This window comes from Clarias gariepinus, chromosome 23 (assembly GCF_024256425.1).
Source record: "Clarias gariepinus isolate MV-2021 ecotype Netherlands chromosome 23, CGAR_prim_01v2, whole genome shotgun sequence".
NCBI lineage: Eukaryota > Metazoa > Chordata > Actinopteri > Siluriformes > Clariidae > Clarias > Clarias gariepinus.
In genome coordinates, this window is record NC_071122.1 from 7,257,501 (window position 1) to 7,277,608 (window position 20,108).

Genomic DNA, 20,108 nt, shown 5'->3' on the forward strand with positions numbered 1-20,108 from the left:
AATTCCTGCCCATCGCTAGGGCGCTCCAGTCAAGTCAAAGCTAGCTAATCTGGCAAGATTTTTGAGATGATTTTTTTTTAAATTGTATATAACTGCTTTTAAAGCGTATTGCTAAACTTATCTAAGTAGGTAAAATGAGAAGGATTTACAGTGGTAAAATTAGCTAGCTAGCATAGGGGAACTGAGTAGAGGACAGGATTTCTAAAATATATATCATGGATTTAATATACAAATTTTAAGCTACTTTTTACTTTAGAGAGCTCTTCACCGTCCTTTACTAAAAAAGGTTTATATACCGTACGTGTTATAAGTGCTAGCTAGTGTAGATGCAGATTCTTCCATAGACACTCTCAGGGAAAATAGGCTGAGTGAGCGAGAAAGACCTTCACAGTCAATTTTGCATTCGCCACAAAAGCGATAGCTGAGTGTGTAAAGTTAATTATGTAAAAATAGGCTGACGGGCTCTTTAATAATCAAATCTCCTTGAATTCCTGAGTGCCTTGCTTGTATGAAGAAATCGATAAAATGATTTTAATTACTACAGGTCAATGCAACAGCCAGCAGGTTTACAGCAGACAAGCGTTCATTTTTCATAACGCTTTTATTGATTTGTGAAAATGCACACCAGCATCTTGCTAAGGTAAAAACATTGTGCCATTTTATTCTTCTTTATTTGTTGATCCTTTTTCTACTAAGACAAGAAGCGCAGCAAGAACATGAGCAGTGGCAACGTGACCGTGAATGCGGATGATGTAGAACCGTGTGACCATCACCTTGACTGCTTGCCGGGTCAGTGCACCCACAAACCGACCAATCAGCAATAAGATAAATTACCCAGAAGCCCTAGGGCTTTTCTTTTCTAAAAGCCTTCTCTGTCTCTTTTATGAAATATTTCAGGGTCCTGCTGTGACCTCAGACATCATGAGTGCAAACCACATAACCGTGGGCTAAACAACAAGTGCTATGATGACTGCATGTGTGAAGAAGGTGAGTGTTTGTGAGGAGTGGTATACAGAGCTGAACTATACTATACTAAACTAAGGCGTTTACCTGAATGTCATATGTCCATGCCTGATCATGAAAAAAGTTGCACACATTAATATTTCATTTGATCCCCTTTAGCCTTGATTAGCATACAATGTAGTGACAAATGTGTGTGAGAAATGTATCCCTTATGCTTCCAGAACCACTCTTTCACAATCTGAGCCCTGGAATATGCCTCCGCCATCAGGGAAGAAAACCTCCATATGTGTGATAACCTGGTCATTTAGTGCACTCAGGAAATCAGCTGACTTTGATTTATTCCCACAATTTGTTGCTGATCTTTATTCTCCCTAGCAAATTAAAGTCTTTTTTCTAACAAGTGGTTTTCTGATCACATTTCTTCTGTGAATTTAAGGTGTTAATAACATGTTGGCGAGCTCTTAACCCAGTTCCAGTAATTATAATGTTTTCTTTGCTTGATGATGGCCTATAATATGACCTGACAGGACAAACAGTGTATGTGTGCTGACATTTTCTTTTTTTTTCCTCAGTTCATACATACACAAATACTTGATATTGATAGTTAGAAAAACCCAAGTACTGAAATACCGAGAAATACACAAGAACTGACAAAATGACAAATACGATAAGTACTGATACTTAGACGATTGTTAAGTTTGGGATTAAAATGCAGACCTGAGACGTGACGGTGAGTAATGATTTCAACGACAGGGTGACAGAATGACAGTGTCAGAAATGACTTCTTATAATAACCAATCTCGATCTGATTGCTACGAATGAATCTTTGCTCAGAACATCACAGCTGAAGATATGACCTGGTGAGATATATAGTTTTTAGCAACATTTATTTAGTCGAGGATAAAACAAGTAAAAAGTTAAGAAAAGATCTTTGATTGAGTAGTCTGATGGAATTTTTTTGCGTATGAAGGTCTCCGGTGCTATGCCAAGTTCCACCGCAAGCGAAGGGTGACACGAAGACGTGGCCGCTGCGTGGAGCCCGAATCAGCCAACAGCGACAAAGGAGCCTTCATCACGATCTGATGAGAGAGAGAGAGAGATAAAGAATGAAAAACTGATCACTACCCTACAACCCTGTACCTCCTTCTAAAGACTTCAAAAGAAGCATTAAAAAAAATAGCGAGTCAAAAAAAAACTTGCCGGTGTGTTAAAATGCACTCAGAATGTACATACGATTTTGTGTCTCAACTGAAAGGGAAGTTGTTGTTGTTATTTTTAAACTGGGAATGCTTTTTTTTTTCTTTTAAAACTTTGCTGTAATAGTGATATTGCAGTGGTGTGGTTAGCCTTTTTTTATTTTGCTTGTTTTTGGTTTGCTTTGTAATATTTGTTATTTATCCTATATCTATATGTCTTTGTAAAATTTTAAGGTGCCATTTTGTTAAGTTTAGTACAATGCAAACGATGATACAGTGCAGCTTATGTAATTACTCTCATAGTAGGTTTGTTATAAAGGAATTTTAGGATGATGCAGATTTTTGTAAGTTACTTGTTACTTTTGTAACATGTTGATTTCATGAAAGTCATTTGATTTCTTTGCATAAGCAGGATTTTGCATTTATGTTCATAAAATAAATGCCTGAACAATATCAAAATAAAAACATGACATCAATTGATCAATGTTCAATATATAATTTTGGCTTGTTAAAATTTATTGCAGCATAGAAAAAAAGAGGATGAGCTGCATGGATAAAGTTTTTTCTTTGTTTCGTTTATTTTAAGAGCTTCTGGATGTCATTTCCTTCCTTAAATAAAGCCTAAATGCATTTTTTTCCGACTTTAATGTTCTAATTAAAAATTAATGAAATTAATTAAAAACATGTTTATTTAATATTTTGTGCATGAATAATATATCTGTTGGTTAGAATACACATAAATATTAAATGGTTTATTTTACACACTTTGCTCACACCTAGGGGCAGATTTGCATAACCAGTTATACTACTGGAATCCAGAATTTCATACTGGTATAACTCACTAGGTTAGCTTTCAGTGCAGTGACAATGGCTCTGTAATTAACAGATAAGCGACAGGCTTTCACAGACCAGGACAAATTCTAACAAAAACACACTACTTTGCGGGCTTCTGGGTGGAACATAGGTCATGATTTTAAGTCCCGGCGATTCCCTGAACTATTTGTGGATGGGAGTCAAGAATGCAATGGGTGGGAGAGGCATCATATCTGCCAATCACAGGGAGACTAGACAGTTGTGGATGCCCATGACCATGTATGCGGAAGAGGGTAGATAGTAGGGATGGGAATAAATTTGATTGGTATCACAATTCTGTGTACTGTGTGGTATATCAGCAGGAATAACAGAGGGGGTGGGTTATCGGGGCAGGGCTTGTAGGATGACTTTCACACACACAATAACGGAATGACTGCTGTCTGGCTCACGGATTACATAAATTGTCTGAATAACGGATTACATTTTTGAAAATATAACTAAATAACTAAGTACTTTAATTGGGAACCTAATGTGTTAGGTTACTTGTTACATCAAAAAATAGTATTACATACACACAGTTACACCCAACACTGGAAATAATTTCAAATACAAGAGATTAAAATTCAACCTAAATTAAATTTGACATAAGAGCTGCATATTTACTGGGCACACGCATCTCTGATGTGCCATCCACCATAATTGATGCAGTATTTATAATCAAACAAAGCAAATAATTTGTTCCTAATACATGGAATGCTGTGGTTAATGTATATGTGCATCAGCTAAAGTATTATAGAGGAACTGCAAGGTTGTACAACCTTAAATTCATGCAAGCATAAATATTTTTTTTTTATAAATATGTTTTTGAATCAGTGTGGCAATACAGGAATTGCCACATAAAAGGATCACAATAAGTAACTGAATTTTTTTTTCCCCCTCCATCTAGATAGTGATTTCCTCCGAGTGTCTTTCTTTTTACTGGAATTTCCTTTGGGATTATAAAAAAAAACCTTTTTATTTATTTATCTGTCTGTCTGTCTTTTTGTCTGTCTGTCGGTCTACGATGCACTGAGATCAGCACTAGGTACAACTGTGAAAGGGACCAAATGCATTTTAATCACAATGGATGCAAACAGTGTCATTTTGAACTGGGATTCAAGCTCTCCTGTCCAGGGTGTACGCTGCCTTGTGCCCTAAGCCTCTTCACACATCTTGACTGCTTGACAAATGACTGCTTGCCACTTTCAGGTTTCTGAAAATAATTCTTTGTGTTTTTTTCCCCATGTTGTTTGTTACATATCATTGTCTAAAATTAATGTAATGTGTCTGTTTAAAAAAAGCGATTAAAGAAGGATTTTAAATTGCATCAAAATACTATTTTTGTAGTGTTTTTGAAATTGTCCTAAATTTTTCCCTACGCACAACCCAGTCAGTACAATTTTATATGCCAGAATTTAGTCATTTTTGTCATTTTAGTGTCTTTATCATACTCTCTCTCTCTCTCTGTAAGGCACACATACACAGTTTCAGCCTGCGTCTGTCCTCTGCACATAAATCTCACTCCAAGCTCCTCTTTTTCATTCTCTCTCTCTCTTTCTCACTGAGCCGAGCACAACCTCAGCCCGATCGATACCTCTAAGTGTTTACAAGAACAATATTAGCTTGCACCCTCGTCAATAGTTTCACCAAAAAAAAAAAAAGTCATCCATATATATGATCTGTACACAGCCGTGTAAGCGAATCTTATGCCACAGAGAAGTTATTGAACTGTTGTTCTGGTTTTGTTTCTGATGTATTTTTTATTTCTCTGGTCCATGCTGCATCGTGCTTGGTGCTGGAGGCACAAAGGGAACAGAGTCCAGTGATAGATCACACGCACACACCGGGTTCATCTGGGAAGTGCTTCAACTGTGAAACACACCATAAAACATAAGGAAAAAAAAGAATGGAAGAGAAGAACAATCTGGAACGGTGACACTATGGATGTGATTTACTTAAGACTTGCGTAACAATACCGTAGAACTGAAAAATCACAGTTGCCTGATACAGGAAATCTCACGGCTTTAAAAAGTAATCAAATTCTCTCTTTTTTTTCCATCCCTTACAAACTGAATCCCGATTATTCATCTCTCCCAGACTTCACCCTCCATCGCTTGGACAAAATAGAATGTGACAAAACCCAATAGACAGGCTGCATCCACCAGGGAAGAGATTACTTATCCAGGGGTGACAAGAGGTCAAAGGTCACCATCTGCCATACGTGTGCCACACAACAGGGTGTGAGCCAACACACACCCCCATCACCCAATTTTGCCCTTATGTCCTACAGAGCTAACAAACCCATGTGTGGTTTATCCAATCAGAGATGTCAGTGTGTTCACCCAGAGCAGGTGGCTTATTAAATACGCTGTGTGATCTTTCTTTAGCTTTCAGGTCTTTCCTGTGGATTTTGGTCCTGCTATTAAACCATTTATTAAATAAAAGTAGGTTGTCATGTACAGTATATGAATATATATATATATATATATATATATATATATATATAGATATATATATATATATAGATAGATAGATATAATGTAAATCTGTCTTGTTTGCTCACATGACCATTTCTAATAACAAAGGTCTGATCCAATGTGCTGCAGAAATTAAGTTGTCATGCTTGATATTTCACACAGGAAAAGTCATTTCAGTTTTAGGAATCCTGGAATGTAATATAAAATGCCAAATATGATGCAATTCAGCAGACTCATAACTTCAGTACAGACACCCAATTCCCAACTGTAAAAATGATCTTCACCAATATGAGCTAAAATTCCCTGCATGCTGGCACACCAGATAGATGTCCAAGACCATGTTAAGTAAGATTCTTGTCTTAAAATCCCAATTTCTTTATTTTATACTGAATTTGATTATTTTATAACCAACACCCCATTTGTTAAAATAAATATTTTGGTTAGGATTTTTTTTGTGTGATGTTGATCACTATTCTTTGTGCAGATTTTAGGTTGTAGAGACTATGGAATATAAAATATTAGTATAAATTAGGGACCAGAGAACAGAGACTAGGAGCAGAGAAAGTAAGTAGGGAGCATAGAATATGGGCTAGGGTTAAGGGAATAATAAGAAGGGAATAGACAGTAGGGAATGTGGAGTAGGGAGCACGCAAAAGGAATAGGGAAAAGGAATAGGGAATCAGTATGAGGCAGAAGAGAGCAGGAAAGGAAATAGATAGAAGTGAATGAGATTTTGCATTTAGGCATTTGGCAGATGGTCTTCTCGGTGATCTTCAAGCTTTCAAGTTACTAACAGTGAATATATCCTTCCATTGGTTCACTGGGTTACTAACTAGAAAAATTATCAGTCAAACATTCTTGGGAGGCATTTTTTACGTAAGAAATAGCTGGGGCTTTAGTTGGCGCTTTAAGATTGCCAGTGACATGGTTGTTCAGCCATCTAGAGGAACTTCATTACACCACCTAGAAAACAGTCTAGCATGTGTTTCTCACTCGCTGAGAGATTTTGGGAGCAGGGATAGGAAAATAGGGAGAATGTAATAAGGAATAGGGAGAAGGGAGCAAAAAAGGAACTACTTAGAAGGGATTAGAGAACGGGCAGAAGTGGATAGAAAATAGGAAATAGGGAGAACGGAATGGGAAGCGGGGAATAGGGAGTTGGAGGCCAGTTAAAGGAAATATGTAAAAGGGAGCAGGGAATTGGGAATGAGGGCAGTTAAAGAGAATATGTATACAGGTAATTTGGAATAGGGAATGGAAGAGGCGGAATGGAAAAGAGAGGAAGGAGTAAGAGGCAGCTAATGAGAACAAAAAAAAGAGAGTATGAAAGGGAGTATTGTGCAATAAATGTCGAAAAGCAGGAGAGGCAGGGTGCATGGACTCACGTGATCAAAGTCACGTGATCAGAGTCATGCCCCTGTCACATGTCAGTTGTTTTCCGCCGGCGGTCAGAGGGCGTGGTTCCGCGCGGCTTTCTACTGCACCACAACAAACTTTCCTGCTTTTTTTTTTTTTTTTTAGTTCACTTTTTTTAGTTCACATGAAGCTGAAGTGACTTCCAGAGTTAGAGTTCAAAGTTTTTAACATGGAAACTCCGGCCATAAACCTGAAGGTAAGTTCACTAACTTGATCATGTTTCAGGCTTTTCGCTCGCGCGCTGTTATATTTGTGTGTCGCGCGCGCGCTGATCAGTTTGTCGTCACGGTGATCTTTAATACACTGTGTGTTTGAGCAGCTTTGATAAAGCGGAGGATAATTAGTTATTAATGTGATTTAAGAGGAGATAGTTACATGTAAACAGGAAGTTTGACTAAAAATAAAGCTGATGGAGTATTTGATTTGCTTTGGTATTAAACATTCACTTCCCATTCACGTGCCAAAGTGTACAGGGGATTAGTGTGTGTGTGTGTGTGTGTGGTTGATTCTTTCTTTGTGAAGACAAAATATCCCCCCAAAAATAGGAATATCTGACAATGTTAACCATATGAGAAAGTTATTATTATTATTATTATATAAAAACTCATATGTAATGTGTGTGTGTGTGTGTGTTTACAGGCCATTGTGGCGGTGCACTGGCTGCTGACAGTCTGGTGAGTGTGTAAAGTTGCTCCTCTGTGATTCTTCTCCTCACTTAGTTGAGGAATTTCTCTTGTTTTTCTCATCGTCTCTTTTTCAGCCAGGTTTCATTCCAGCACGTACATCTGCTGGCTGCAAGTTTGTTCTACGTGCAGGACAAAATCAAGCCGGACTTACACAATCCTTTGTTTAATAGAGTAAAGTCGAGCTGTCCGGTTGTAGTGCTGTTTCAACACATTATAACATGTATTCATGGCCGAGTCAGCTTTTAGTGTAAATACTGAAGGTTTCACATCATTTAGAAGTGATATTTTAGTTATGTTTCCTTTTTGCTTTGATTAGGTTTCACTTACACTTTTCCTTTAGCTCAAAGATCCGCAATAAACGTATAATTGTTTTAATCGCTGAAGTTACCTATATAAACTGAGATTAAAATATTTAGGGTTAAAACAATTTGTACAACATGAAAAATGGCCCAAATAAATGTGTCCATGTACACACATACACATGCATATGATGGTCAATTTGGGAAGGGCAGTTAACCAAATGTGCATGTTTTTGGACTGTTTAAGGTAATCAAAACATGGTGGATAATATCCATCAGCCAATTATGCACATTAGCATGAAAAATATATGCCTCTCTTCCTACTGTCACATGATAACATCAATGATGGTGCAGCTGCTGACATCTTTAGAGGAACCATAATATCACACATTGGTGCCATAGTCAAGCTTCAAAAAAGAAGGCATAGATAACTGTTGAAGTGTGTGTACATTTTTGGGCCCCTCTGTATACACACTGGATTTCAATAACTATACTGTAGTAACAGGTTCAAACTAGGAAATGGAATTTTACATGGGGGAATTGAACACAGGGACAAAATACAAAAAAAAACTGGAAATATTGGGAGTCTTGGATCTTCACTCGACCAATCAGATTAGTACACCAGAACTAACTATCATATATAAAAAAAAACATTTCAACTGTTTTTGTGTCAGATGCAACAGTCCAGTCTATTAAAAAATATAATCAGTCTAAATTTCCTGAACATTTCTGCAGCATAGTGCACCACATGTCCAGGAAAAAGAAGACGTACGTTTTGGTATAAGCGCTCGATCCACTAAAAGGCTCTACTGGTTAAGCAGTTATGGGTTATGTATAAAAAGGCATACATACAATCCAAACATTTTAAAACTTTCTTTTTTCACTGTTCTTTCTTTCATTCACCTTTCTTTTCCTCTTTCTTTGTTCCCCTACTTCTCTCTTCATCCAATATTTATTGTATTGGTAAGATATTAATGTAAATATGGCTGATTAATAAAAATGCATACATTCTACAAAATTTTATTTATTTTTTTTCATTTAAACTATTCTATCCAGATTTTGTTTTGTATCCTTTTTTAATACTTTAAGGTTAATGTTGCTGGTAAGTTGGGAAGTCACCCAGCAGTTTTTTTTACGCAAGTTTAAAGTTGTGAAACAATTGTATTTATAAATAGTTTTGAGAACTGTAGTAAGGTATAGAAAGGAGTACATTAATATTTGCATTTTTTTTTCTCTGAACAGTTTTGATCTAAAATATATTTAAACTGGTTTATATAGTTAAATGTTAAACATAGACATGAATTTAATGCAGTATATAGACTTGTTCTCATTTATACATATCTCACGTCTGTAAATTGTTTTGGCATTTGATTTCCGTGCATCATCACATTGAATTTGAAATAAAACACTCAAGATTTGAGTGAAGTCAGGACTTTCAGCTTTAATTGAAGAAGTTTCACAAAAGTGTGGCATTAACCATTCATGAATTACAGCTAATTTCATACACACTCTCCACCATTCTCTGGGCTCATAAATTATAGAACAAATGCCTGACTGGCAGTTGCATGGCAAGGTGTGGCCTCTTCCCTTGTTGCTCCATAACTTATTAAGCAGATAAAAGTCCTGTAAGTGGTTTATTTCCATTTGATAGCTGTTCACTTGAGCTCTCAACATGCAGTCCAAAGAGGTGTTTATGCAAGTGCAGGTGGCCATGATTAGCCTAATAAAACACATCAGAGAGAGAGAGAGCTAAACATTGGGGGTGCCAATACAACAGTTTGGAACATTCTTAAAATAGAAGGAATGAACTGGCAAGCTGAACAATGGCAAAATATATGGTAGACCATGGAAGACAATTAAAGTGGATGACCAAAGACTTCTATCCATGGTGTAGAGGAACCCTTCCACAACATCTAGCCAAGACATAACATGAGATTCAAGACATGAGACCAGACTAGGGCCAGATTAGACCTTTTTCTATAAAACTTAGGACTGATTAAAAAAAAAACTAAATTAACTATACCAGAATGATTGGAAGAAAAAAAGGACAGAGAAGATATCTCTATCATACATGGTGGAGGCAGTATTATGGCTTAATTATGTATGACTGCCAGTAGAACCAGGTCACTGTCTGCTCCTGACACCTGATATTACAGAGATAATTACCCAAAACGTACAGTAAAAGCTACTCAAGGCAAAGAAATTGGATATTCTTCACAGGCCAACTCGGTTATCTGCTCTTGCCCCAATAGAGCATGCTTTTCACTTACAGAAGACAAGTATGAAGGTAAAAGGACAACAAGCAGCTGATGGCATGGCAAAGTATTTTAAAAGAAGGAAACTCAGCATTTGGACATGTTCATGGTTTGCAGACTTCAGCCAGTGGTTGAACGCAGAGGATATTTATCCAAATATTAAAGACAATCCTTATGATTGTAATTTATGAGGCCCCCAGGATGAGTGTTTCTAGGTAATAATAGCTGTAATTCCTGAATGATTAAGCCCACACCTTTATTCAAAAGCCTTGAATTAAACCAAGAAGTCTTGATTTTACTCACTTTTACTTTTACTTAATTGAATACCACTAAATTAGGGAGAAAATCTGGGGGAAAAAAAAAAAGTGGACTTTACTGTATATAATGTATATCATACTTCTATTCTATGACTTATTAGATGATTTGTGCAAATGTGATGACTGTGTGGAGGAACTTCCCAGTGACTAGTTTGTTTAAAGCCTCAGATTGCGCTGTACTGCATTGTGTAATGTACGTGCGTGTGTGTGTGTGTGTGTGTGTGTGTGTGTGTGTGTGTGTGTGTGTGTGTGTGTGTGTGTGTGTGTGTAAAATCACAGGGTCTGTCTGGCTTGGCTAAGTCCCTCATATATCCTTGCAAACTTCAGCGTGCTGGCTGTGGGCGTGTGGGCCGTGGCTCAGAGAGACTCTGTAGATGCTGTACTGATGGTACGTCACTCAGAAACAAGCCTTTAAATCAAAACATCACAATCTAATTCACATAAAACAACAAAAAGATGAAAGCTAAACAGATAAGAAATCATGCTCTTAAATATACTACATATAAAATGAGTGTTTTCCAGTTAAAACTAAAATAAATACTGTACTGTATTTTTTTTACATTTACATTTTCTTTCGCTTTCTTGAACTTTATATTTTTGTGTGCTAAACCGGAACAATTTTAAGTATCCTCAGTATACTTAAAGTAAATTGCTGTGTATGTACTATTGTACATGTTTGCCATATTTGATATATAATGTAATTAATAAAATTACATTATATAGGCCTATGTAATGTATTATAAGTACTTTACAGCAGTTTCTAGCTGTGTTACAAATACACGAGTAATATACCATGAATATATTCTTATTGCAGCAGTAGCATGCTATTATATGACTGGCCAATTCCAAATACTAAAAAAGTACACTTTGTGTTTAATACAAATATCCTTTATTATATCATACAGTGTACACTATAGTACTGTATTGCAAATGTGCTACCAGTACATTAAAGGTGTTTAAGATAATTTACAAATGCTGAATGAATTTTTTAAACTATAACACGGTTTATTTAACATGTTAACATGGATTACATCAGTAATTATGAGGCATATTTTATTGGTGAGTTCAACATACTGTATTTAATTTCCACAAAGTTACAAAAAAAACATTACTATAGTTTTATTTGTTTTACCCCAGGAGACTTAGGGCAAAAGGCAGAATAAAATTATGTAGTATGTTTAAGGTTTAATTCCAAAAATTGGCAAAAGCTTGATGTTAATTTACTTTTTATATTTAAACTGATGATACAACATTTTGTTAGTATATTTGCAATGTACTGTTGAGGATTTGAATATATTTGTGATGCACTTTTTTCACTAGGGATATATTGTTGAAATATAAAAACTGGCAAGGAAAGATGATCCCTGTCATTTGTTTTCCTGTGCTCATTAGTTCCTGGGCGGCCTGTTGCTGACAGTCGTGAATGATATTGTCAACCTTGCGCTATATTACTCGGCGACCACAGACATATCCCGCTTCAGCATGGGCATGGCCATCCTCAGCCTCATCCTCAAACCGCTATCCTGTTTTTTCATCTATCAGATGTACCGCGAAAGGGGCGGAGAGTATAATATCAACTTTGGTAAGTGAGCGCTCCAGACACTTGTCCAGATGGCTTATGATTCAGCTGCTTTATACGTTTTTTTTTTTTTTTACCAATGGCCAATGACCTTTATTGTCATTCAGATAAACCTTGGCCTACTTAGATTTCACATAAAAAGTTGAATTATTAAAAGTTGAAAAAGTTGAATTATTCTAAAATGCTAAATTTTTAAGATATTGCAACATAAATTTGACATGGTTACGGACAATGCATTTTTTGCTTTCTAAGCTTTTACCAAAATCAAATACTCATAAAGAAATATAAATGATTTGCATTTTAAATTATTATTGTTTGTAAGTGAGACAGTATAACACTGAAAATGGCCATTTTTGGGGCACATTTAAAATTATTTCTCCATAATGTATAAAGTTAACTTTGTCATTTTGCATCAGAATTACTGTAGCTTCTTTGGCACACACATTTTCTGTATTATATGTATAACATAAAAAATATAAAATCAGCACTAATACTGTATTTTGGCTGTAAACATCCAACGGAAAATGGAACCAATCACCAGTGTGTGCGTTTGTGCATTTTTATTTAGATGTCCAGAGGGCTTTGGTAGTCACTTATGCAAAGTTAAAACATGTGGCTCTAAATCCTGCTGTTTTTAAATGAAGCATTACATAATGTGGTGTGTTGAGATGCATGTGCTTGTCCTGTGGTGTCTCTTCATGTTGCTTCCAGCTCAATTTCTTTCACCTACTTTGTTTTCTGGCTTTTCTTAATTTGCATTAGGACTTTGTAACCCTGTGTAGTGAAAGCTTAGTGGGATCGAATCAAATAAGGAACATAAGTGAATTAGCGAGACAGTCACAAGACAAACGCCAGGCCCAAAGCTAAAAATTCCCCTGAAATAAAGGATATAAATGTGTCCATGTAGTTCCTCTATGGAGTGGATCCAATGCAATATGTTTTCCTCATGGAATTATGTACAGAAATATTAAGCTGCAATTTATAGCAGTGCCTTTTAATGTACCGAGGCATTGCCATGTCTTTCATTGTTTTGTGCCTGTTAAGACATTACAAAAACTATATAAGAAACATTTAAAATGCGATTTTGGGCATTTCAGTTCATTATTAAGAAAATAATATGAAGCACATATACTCACATTCATTATGAAAGATCTGTTGTAAAACAAAATAAAATTTATGTTTGCTTCAGCATTGGAAAAAATATTGTTTTAGGCTAACTAATTATACACAATTCTTCGTTGTACGTGGTCGGGCTTTTAGATAAAGTAAAGTAGCTTGCGGCAAGTCGCGGCACGCTGCGTGCCAAATTACAGCATCTCGCAGGAAAACACGCGCATTCTTAATGGCCACATCTGTAGCACACCTCATTTCAATCAAGTCGCTTCATATGCCATGCATCAAATCAAACCAAACGCTCACGGTGAACTGGTTAAGAACTTGGTTTATGTCGGTTTAGGTCAATGTTTCCTTATCTGGTCCTGCTGTGCTGCTAGCTTTTTTCCATTTTAATAATTTCCTTAAACCCCTCTGATTCAGCTCACAGTTTAGCAATACACTACTGAGTAAAGTCACATGAGCTCAAGCAGAGAAATGCAATGAGCTGCACAAGACCAGGGGAACACACTGCTCATGTGACTGGAAATAATATGACATAACGAAATATAAGCAGATACAAATTCTAGACACTCAAAAATACTCTATGAAGGTCCTTACTAAATACACTAGCCCTAAATAAATAATCCTTATAATCCGAACAGCTTGCAGTTGTAATATTTTGTCTCAATTTCTGTCCAAGTTGATGAATTAATTATAATTAATTCCAGTTAAAAAATATAGATGCCAAACAAGGTGAAAAAATAGCTAAAAAACAAAAACTGCAAAAAATTTAAAAAGCTTCCTTCTACTTCCTTCTAGTAAAAAAAAAATAAGTTTAAATTTATATTTGTACTTCTTTTTTTAATCAAATCAAATCAAAATACTAAGACTAATAATGATACTGAATCCACAAGATTCACAGTTAAAACTACAAGAGCACAGCCATAGGGTGAACATGTATCACTATTTCTATTGCAGAATACAAAGGAAAGATAGACATATTCACATAGTTCTAAAAAAATGTTTTTCCTGTTTTAATGCCCTCTGCTTTTACCTGTCTGTTTTCACTGTTTGTTTTTCATGCTTTCTTTGCTCTCTCTCTATCTGTCTATATTCCTATATGTCTTCCATTTCGATATTTCTTTTTCCGGTCAGATCTGGAGACATCAGTGGACAGTCGTTGCACCACAGACAGTGCTGATACCACTTTCCTTGGCCGACGTTATTGAAAGCTTCCTCTCTCCCTCTTTATTCTTCATTTCTGTTTGTGTTTATGAAGCCAATCAGTCCTTTGTTTCTGTGAGCCATAAATGATTTTATTGTTTGTCATTGTATCGTGTGTGTGTGTGGATCTGTGTGGATGTGTTGAGGGAAGAAGGATGTGTGATTCTCACAAATCTATTGAGCTTTCTGTCTAAACTGTGCATTTATTCTGTTGTGCTTAAACCCCAGGGAATGTGATGTAAAGCATAAAATCAGTTTGTGGCAAAAAAAAAAAAAAAAACTGATCAAATGGTATAAATCGCTGCACATCAGCTTGGAATAGTAGGCATAGTCCTAATATTCTGATTAACATGCTTGATTCATGTCTGTCTGAGACTCGTAGCTACAATAATCAAATATAAACATCTATAGATTTAAGTGTACATGTGTACAACCCCCTTTAAAAATAGATAATTTTACATTTTTTAAATACAAACATTTCGGCCTAGTGTAAGAAGCTACACTTGACAACATTTTAGCATAGTAAGGTTTATAAACAAAACTTTAAGTCGTAAAAGTTGTCCTACAATTATTTACACCGTTTTGCAACTTCACATTGAAAGTAAATGGTCAGGAAATATAGTCAATTTATTAGCATTTAAAAGCTAATTTCTTAGAAAACATTTATAACAGTCGACTCCCAGAGTTGTTTTGATGCTTGTGCACTTTGTGTTAAAACATTAGAATGTGTGCTGCTTAAGCACAATCAGGCTTTTACAGTGTATGTGTAGTAATGAGTTTATTTATTTTTTTCAGATTTTAAGCACATTTAATGCAAAATCCCTTTTTCAGTTATGATTTTAGGTAAAATGTGGGAGTTAAATTGTGAAGAATTATGTTAAGTTAAGAGCCAGAAACCAATTGTGGAGTCCAATTAAATAACAAAATGGTAATCTGGATTAAACTTTGTACAAATTATCAAGCACGAGAAGTAACTTAAAACATATGAAAGCAAACATAACCCATTCTTTATAATGGATATTCATAACTCTAAATAAAAAAGTAAAAAAATGCAATGTAAAACAATAAAATTACATTCATAATTTAATGGTAGAAATACAAAACTATACTGTACATAATACAGACTCACACTTTCAAACAAAAAGTGAACATTTGCAACAAGGCTTATAAATTTAATCAGGAAAGCTATGTTGCAGGAAGAAGCAAGCAGGCCAAAATGAGGAGAAACTTACGAGTACACTTCAACTCGTAAGTGGGAGTTCAGAATTAGGTCATTTTTATTATCAACATAGTTTCCCCAACTTTGAGCTACAAAGTGGAAAGAAACATGGATGCCTCCATTTTCGTTGTTTGCAAGCATAAATCTGTCAAGAGTATTCAGTGAGACTGTATAAGTGACATAAGTGATAAAAATAAAAAGTGCTATTTTGTTTACTGTTGCTGCCATAAACAAACATCCTGGAGTTCCAGTATTTACTTGAAAAGTTGCACATGATTTTAAAGGTAGTGTGTAGAGGTGGTTTGAAAACTAGCAATATTAAATTTATTTTTTATATTGTCGAAATTTTAGACATATGAGATATGTACTGCACAGTTTTCATTGAAAGCATCAAAAAAGGGAAAGCTTTAAAATGTTCATTATTTATTTATACTTTGTACACATTTTGACAACTTTTAATCTTATTAGAAAGCAGTTACTGAATTGAATTTGACTTGCATTAATTTATTCATTTGTTTGTTTTGGTGTTTTTTTATTTTATTTTAGCTGTAATTAAATAAATTGTATTAAAGAAACTGAGTAATCATTCTTTTTCTGACTGTGAGGTTACAGAATATAAAATTTGTATGTATGAAATGAATACACAAAACATTAACTCTTTCACTCAGAATATAATCTTTTTTTTTTTTTTTTTTTTAAGCAATGATAAGACTCCCTGAATATGTAACTTTTCATCATGTTTGGTAATTTATATACAGTAGAACCAGTTAATGGTGTAACAAGCTGCTTTAGTGTGAGGGTTCAGGATAAAAAAAAAATCCCATGCATACCATTGCTTTCAAAACAGTGAAGAACGGTGAGCTGAGTGTTGTGATGCTTTTGCACTGGTGAGGTGCTTAAACGAATCTGCTGCCTTTAATTGCTTTGGATTGGCTCAGCCAGTCACGCTCTTAACTAATGATGGATGAAAGTAAATTCTTGTAAGCGGTCATAATGCAGTGCATGGGATTGGTCAGAAAAGGCTTAACATCTTAATGTGTTTCTTAATGCTTGTGCTTTGAAATACTGTACTTAAATATTTTATTGCGATCTAAAACAAATGACTGGCACTGCAGATTAGTCACGATTAGCTGATCTCCCAGTTCTCTGCTTTTGAGGCACTACTGCTTTAGCACTAAGTATATGCAGTGTGTATGTCTGATCTACTCTATAGATGTGGTGACTAATCTACTTGCCAAATTTTTACTGCTGTTTAAAACTCCTGTGTAAAAACAATCATAAATTTTAAAATGTCAGAGTCTGATCTTTTATTCGGGGTTCTTCCTTTCACATAGCTCTCATCTCAGCTTTGTCACTACGTCTGGTTAAAGGCATGACTACAAGGATCCTCAATTCTGCCTCTGTTCTTTTCATGTACAGTAAACACCAATGTTAAACAATGGTGCATTATTCACACCTTAAATTGGCTGTGTGAAAAGGGCTCCTAGAAAAAAAAACATTTGTGTGGCACATGTTTGAGATTTGTCTTGTTTACTTGGTATATTGAGTTTTTTAAATAATTTATGCCAAGTTGTTGTTGTTGTTTTTTTATACCCTGCTTAGAGTCACACACACTAAGATTGATTACAGCACATGTTGTTGCCAGTTGTTGTGTAAAAATGTTTCCACATACTCCCCAAAAAACTCTTTCACAATTTCAGTACAAAAACTGCTGATGTCCTAATCTGGTCATTCAGGTCATCAGCTGCCTTTTTTTTGTTGCCTCATAACATTGCTGAGCCGAGGTCTGACCAAACAAAACAACTCTAGATCATAACACTGCCTAAAGAGGCTTCTACAGTGGGCCTTATGCATCATGCTACGAAAGCACCCATTGCTTTGAAATATGTCAGTATTTCAGCCAATATGGACTCATCAGACCACATGACCTTTTTAAATTGCTCCAAGGTCAACTATTTTTGCTTTCTAATAAGTTGAAGCCTTTTTGATAAGTCTCACAAGGGGTTTTCTTATGGGCATAAGCTGTTTAGTCCCAGTCCTGTTAGTTCTCATCACATTGCATGCATATGAAAATGCTCTAACTCGCCTTTAAACATACCTGTTTTTAAAGTTATTAAATAATTATTATAATGCAAAAGTTATCTCCATTGATGATTTTTTTTTAACCACATTTCTTCTACAAAGTTTTTAGTTCAGCACTATCCATCCACCTTTCTAATGACGCTTTTGCCTCTCTATGAGGATTTTCCGGAAATGTGGTATTTGCGTCATTGTTAAACAGATTCATCTCCCACACTGTTTTAGTTTTAACGTCTTTTTTTTTTTTTCTTCACGGGGGTCGTTGTTGCAGTACAGTTACTACAGAACACAACACTTGGACACAAAATTAAAAAAAAAATGTGGTCACAATGTTGGTGGAAACAGTACACCTGCACACGGATGTTGACTATAAGAGTGACACACGCTGACTGAGTGACTGAGGTTGAGTATGGGAGACGATAACACACAATCCCACATCGCAAGAAGAGAACCATTGGCTTAATTGTGATCACAATGTGATACACGCTTGGCAGACAAAGCTTAACTACATTAATCGTATATCAAGACCTCAATCGTTTAATAAGTTTGGTTTGTCTTACAAAACGCTCGCAGACCAATTAACTCGCAATCCAGGGTTCCATTGTATATACTGTATCTGCTGTACTGCCTGATGATTTGTGAATATTTTAAAATGCCACCTGCAGGATTATCATGGAATGACAACATTTTACCACCTCAAATGCAAACACACATCCATAAAAAATTAAGTCAGAGTGTTGTTACGTGAATTGCCACACAAAAGAATCACAATAAGTAACCCAACTTTTCTCCCTACTTCTAATATACAGTTAAACCTTGGAATGTGAGCATAATTTGTTCTGGGGGCATGCTTGTGTATCAAAGCACATTTACTCCATAAGAAATAATAGTATTAACTATCTAGATAGTTGTTAGTTTGATGGCAAAGCTTTATTAGCTTAAATTATTTATATTTATTATAATTTATCATTTTAATAGAAATGTAACTCTTTAAATGGAGCTTTAGTTGCCTTTACCTCATCATGGTTCATATTTTCTCTTTTAATTTGATTTAATTCTACAGTAAATCTTCTCAGCTCACTGTCTTAATGTGAGCATGGCATATGACTGTGATCAGCTAATTTCCACTCTCTGATGACTTTTATTAAGCATAAGTAGTTCCCTATGAATCCTGAATGTTTTAACTTTGGCTATATTTATATATTTAATTTATGTATATTTGATGATTATAATTATTTGTATTTAAGGGTCAAATCTAAAAATCGTAACCTGTAATTTTGAATAAAATGTTTTAAGTGCAAAACTTAAGCAAGTCCAACACAATGAAAAAAAAACATTGGCCAAGATCTACATTTCTTAAATAAGCTATATAAATTAAATTTTGCTTAAATGAACATTTTATATTTAATACGTTGAGACATTTTTTAATAACCACATAGAAAAATAAATAAATATAAAAAGGCATCCTAAAGCAAATTGCTGGCACATGACATCAGTAAAACCCAGTATAAAAGACCAATCTGTCCAGTGAAGTTACGCAGACTGATTTCTCTTCCTAAAAGGTATAATAAAAAAGGTTTTTATTCAATTTTGTTTGGACGTGAGGAAGGTTTGGTATATTTTGAAAGTGACTATGGCATACACTGTTCAATTAAAAAAATATTTATATTGCTAAATAATTTTGGCTTAATTGTTTTTTGGAAACTTCTTCTAACTCCTGCTTGCTGATAAATGTAAGATGTCGTCTTTTTTCTTCTTCTCAGGTTTTCCATCAGTGACCCGAAACCGAGACACGTATCAGTCCATTGACCATCAAAATCAACCTGACAACTCGGCCAAGCCGTTTATCCAAGGAGAAGACCAGATACAGGGCGTGCGATCCTACTAATTTATGCCTTAGCTTTTTTTAAAATGGTTACTGCATTCCTGTTTGGGGAGTTGGAATACTTAAAAGTGTAGCATTGCTTGTTACTACTGGGGGACCCTCAGGGGTCAGTACCTTTATGTTTTGTATGTTTTGACTGGGAAAGTGAATGGACTGGCTTTTAAAATGAGTTCAGATTCATCGTTAAACTTTATGGACCTTATGTATAATGTACTTTTGGACATCACCTAATTGTGACAAGCAATCATACAATATAGTACTTTTTTCAAAGTACAACTTTATTACTGTACATTAAATAGGTTTAATGTTTCTTAATGCAAATGTTTAGGTTCATGGGTAATGTGCAGTATGTGTCAGTGGCCAGGTACATAGTCTCCTTAATGTATATCCTTATGGATTTTTGATAATGTCTAGATATGAATGGAACGAAAAAGGAAAATCTGTATGAGAATTATATGAATGTCCATACCTATATGTATGTCTATTTTGTTCTGACTTATTTAACTGTAAGCACAACACACAATCTGTAGGTCAAATGCAAATATATCTCTATAATTATGTTTAAA

The 20,108-nt window shown here is 35.2% G+C and overlaps 2 protein-coding genes across 3 annotated transcripts in view; both read left to right on the plus strand.

Annotated features, from left to right (window-relative positions):
* Positions 1-2,158, plus strand: part of draxina (dorsal inhibitory axon guidance protein a) — a 20,861-nt gene extending 18,703 nt beyond the window's left edge. For both annotated transcript variants that reach the window (XM_053484293.1, XM_053484292.1), the window contains exons 5-7: positions 697-789; positions 898-987; positions 1,934-2,158. In XM_053484293.1, coding sequence (XP_053340268.1) covers positions 697-789; positions 898-987; positions 1,934-2,046 — 296 coding nt within the window. In that variant the 3' untranslated portion in view covers positions 2,047-2,158. The remainder of the gene's footprint in view (positions 1-696; positions 790-897; positions 988-1,933) is intronic.
* A 4,823-nt stretch (positions 2,159-6,981) lies between these two features.
* agtrap (angiotensin II receptor-associated protein) lies at positions 6,982-20,108 on the plus strand. The gene is made up of 5 exons (XM_053484348.1): positions 6,982-7,100; positions 7,544-7,578; positions 10,741-10,849; positions 11,854-12,043; positions 19,421-20,108. The coding sequence occupies exons 1-5, from the start codon at positions 7,074-7,076 to the stop codon at positions 19,543-19,545; spliced, it is 486 nt and encodes a 161-aa protein (XP_053340323.1). The 5' UTR covers positions 6,982-7,073; the 3' UTR covers positions 19,546-20,108.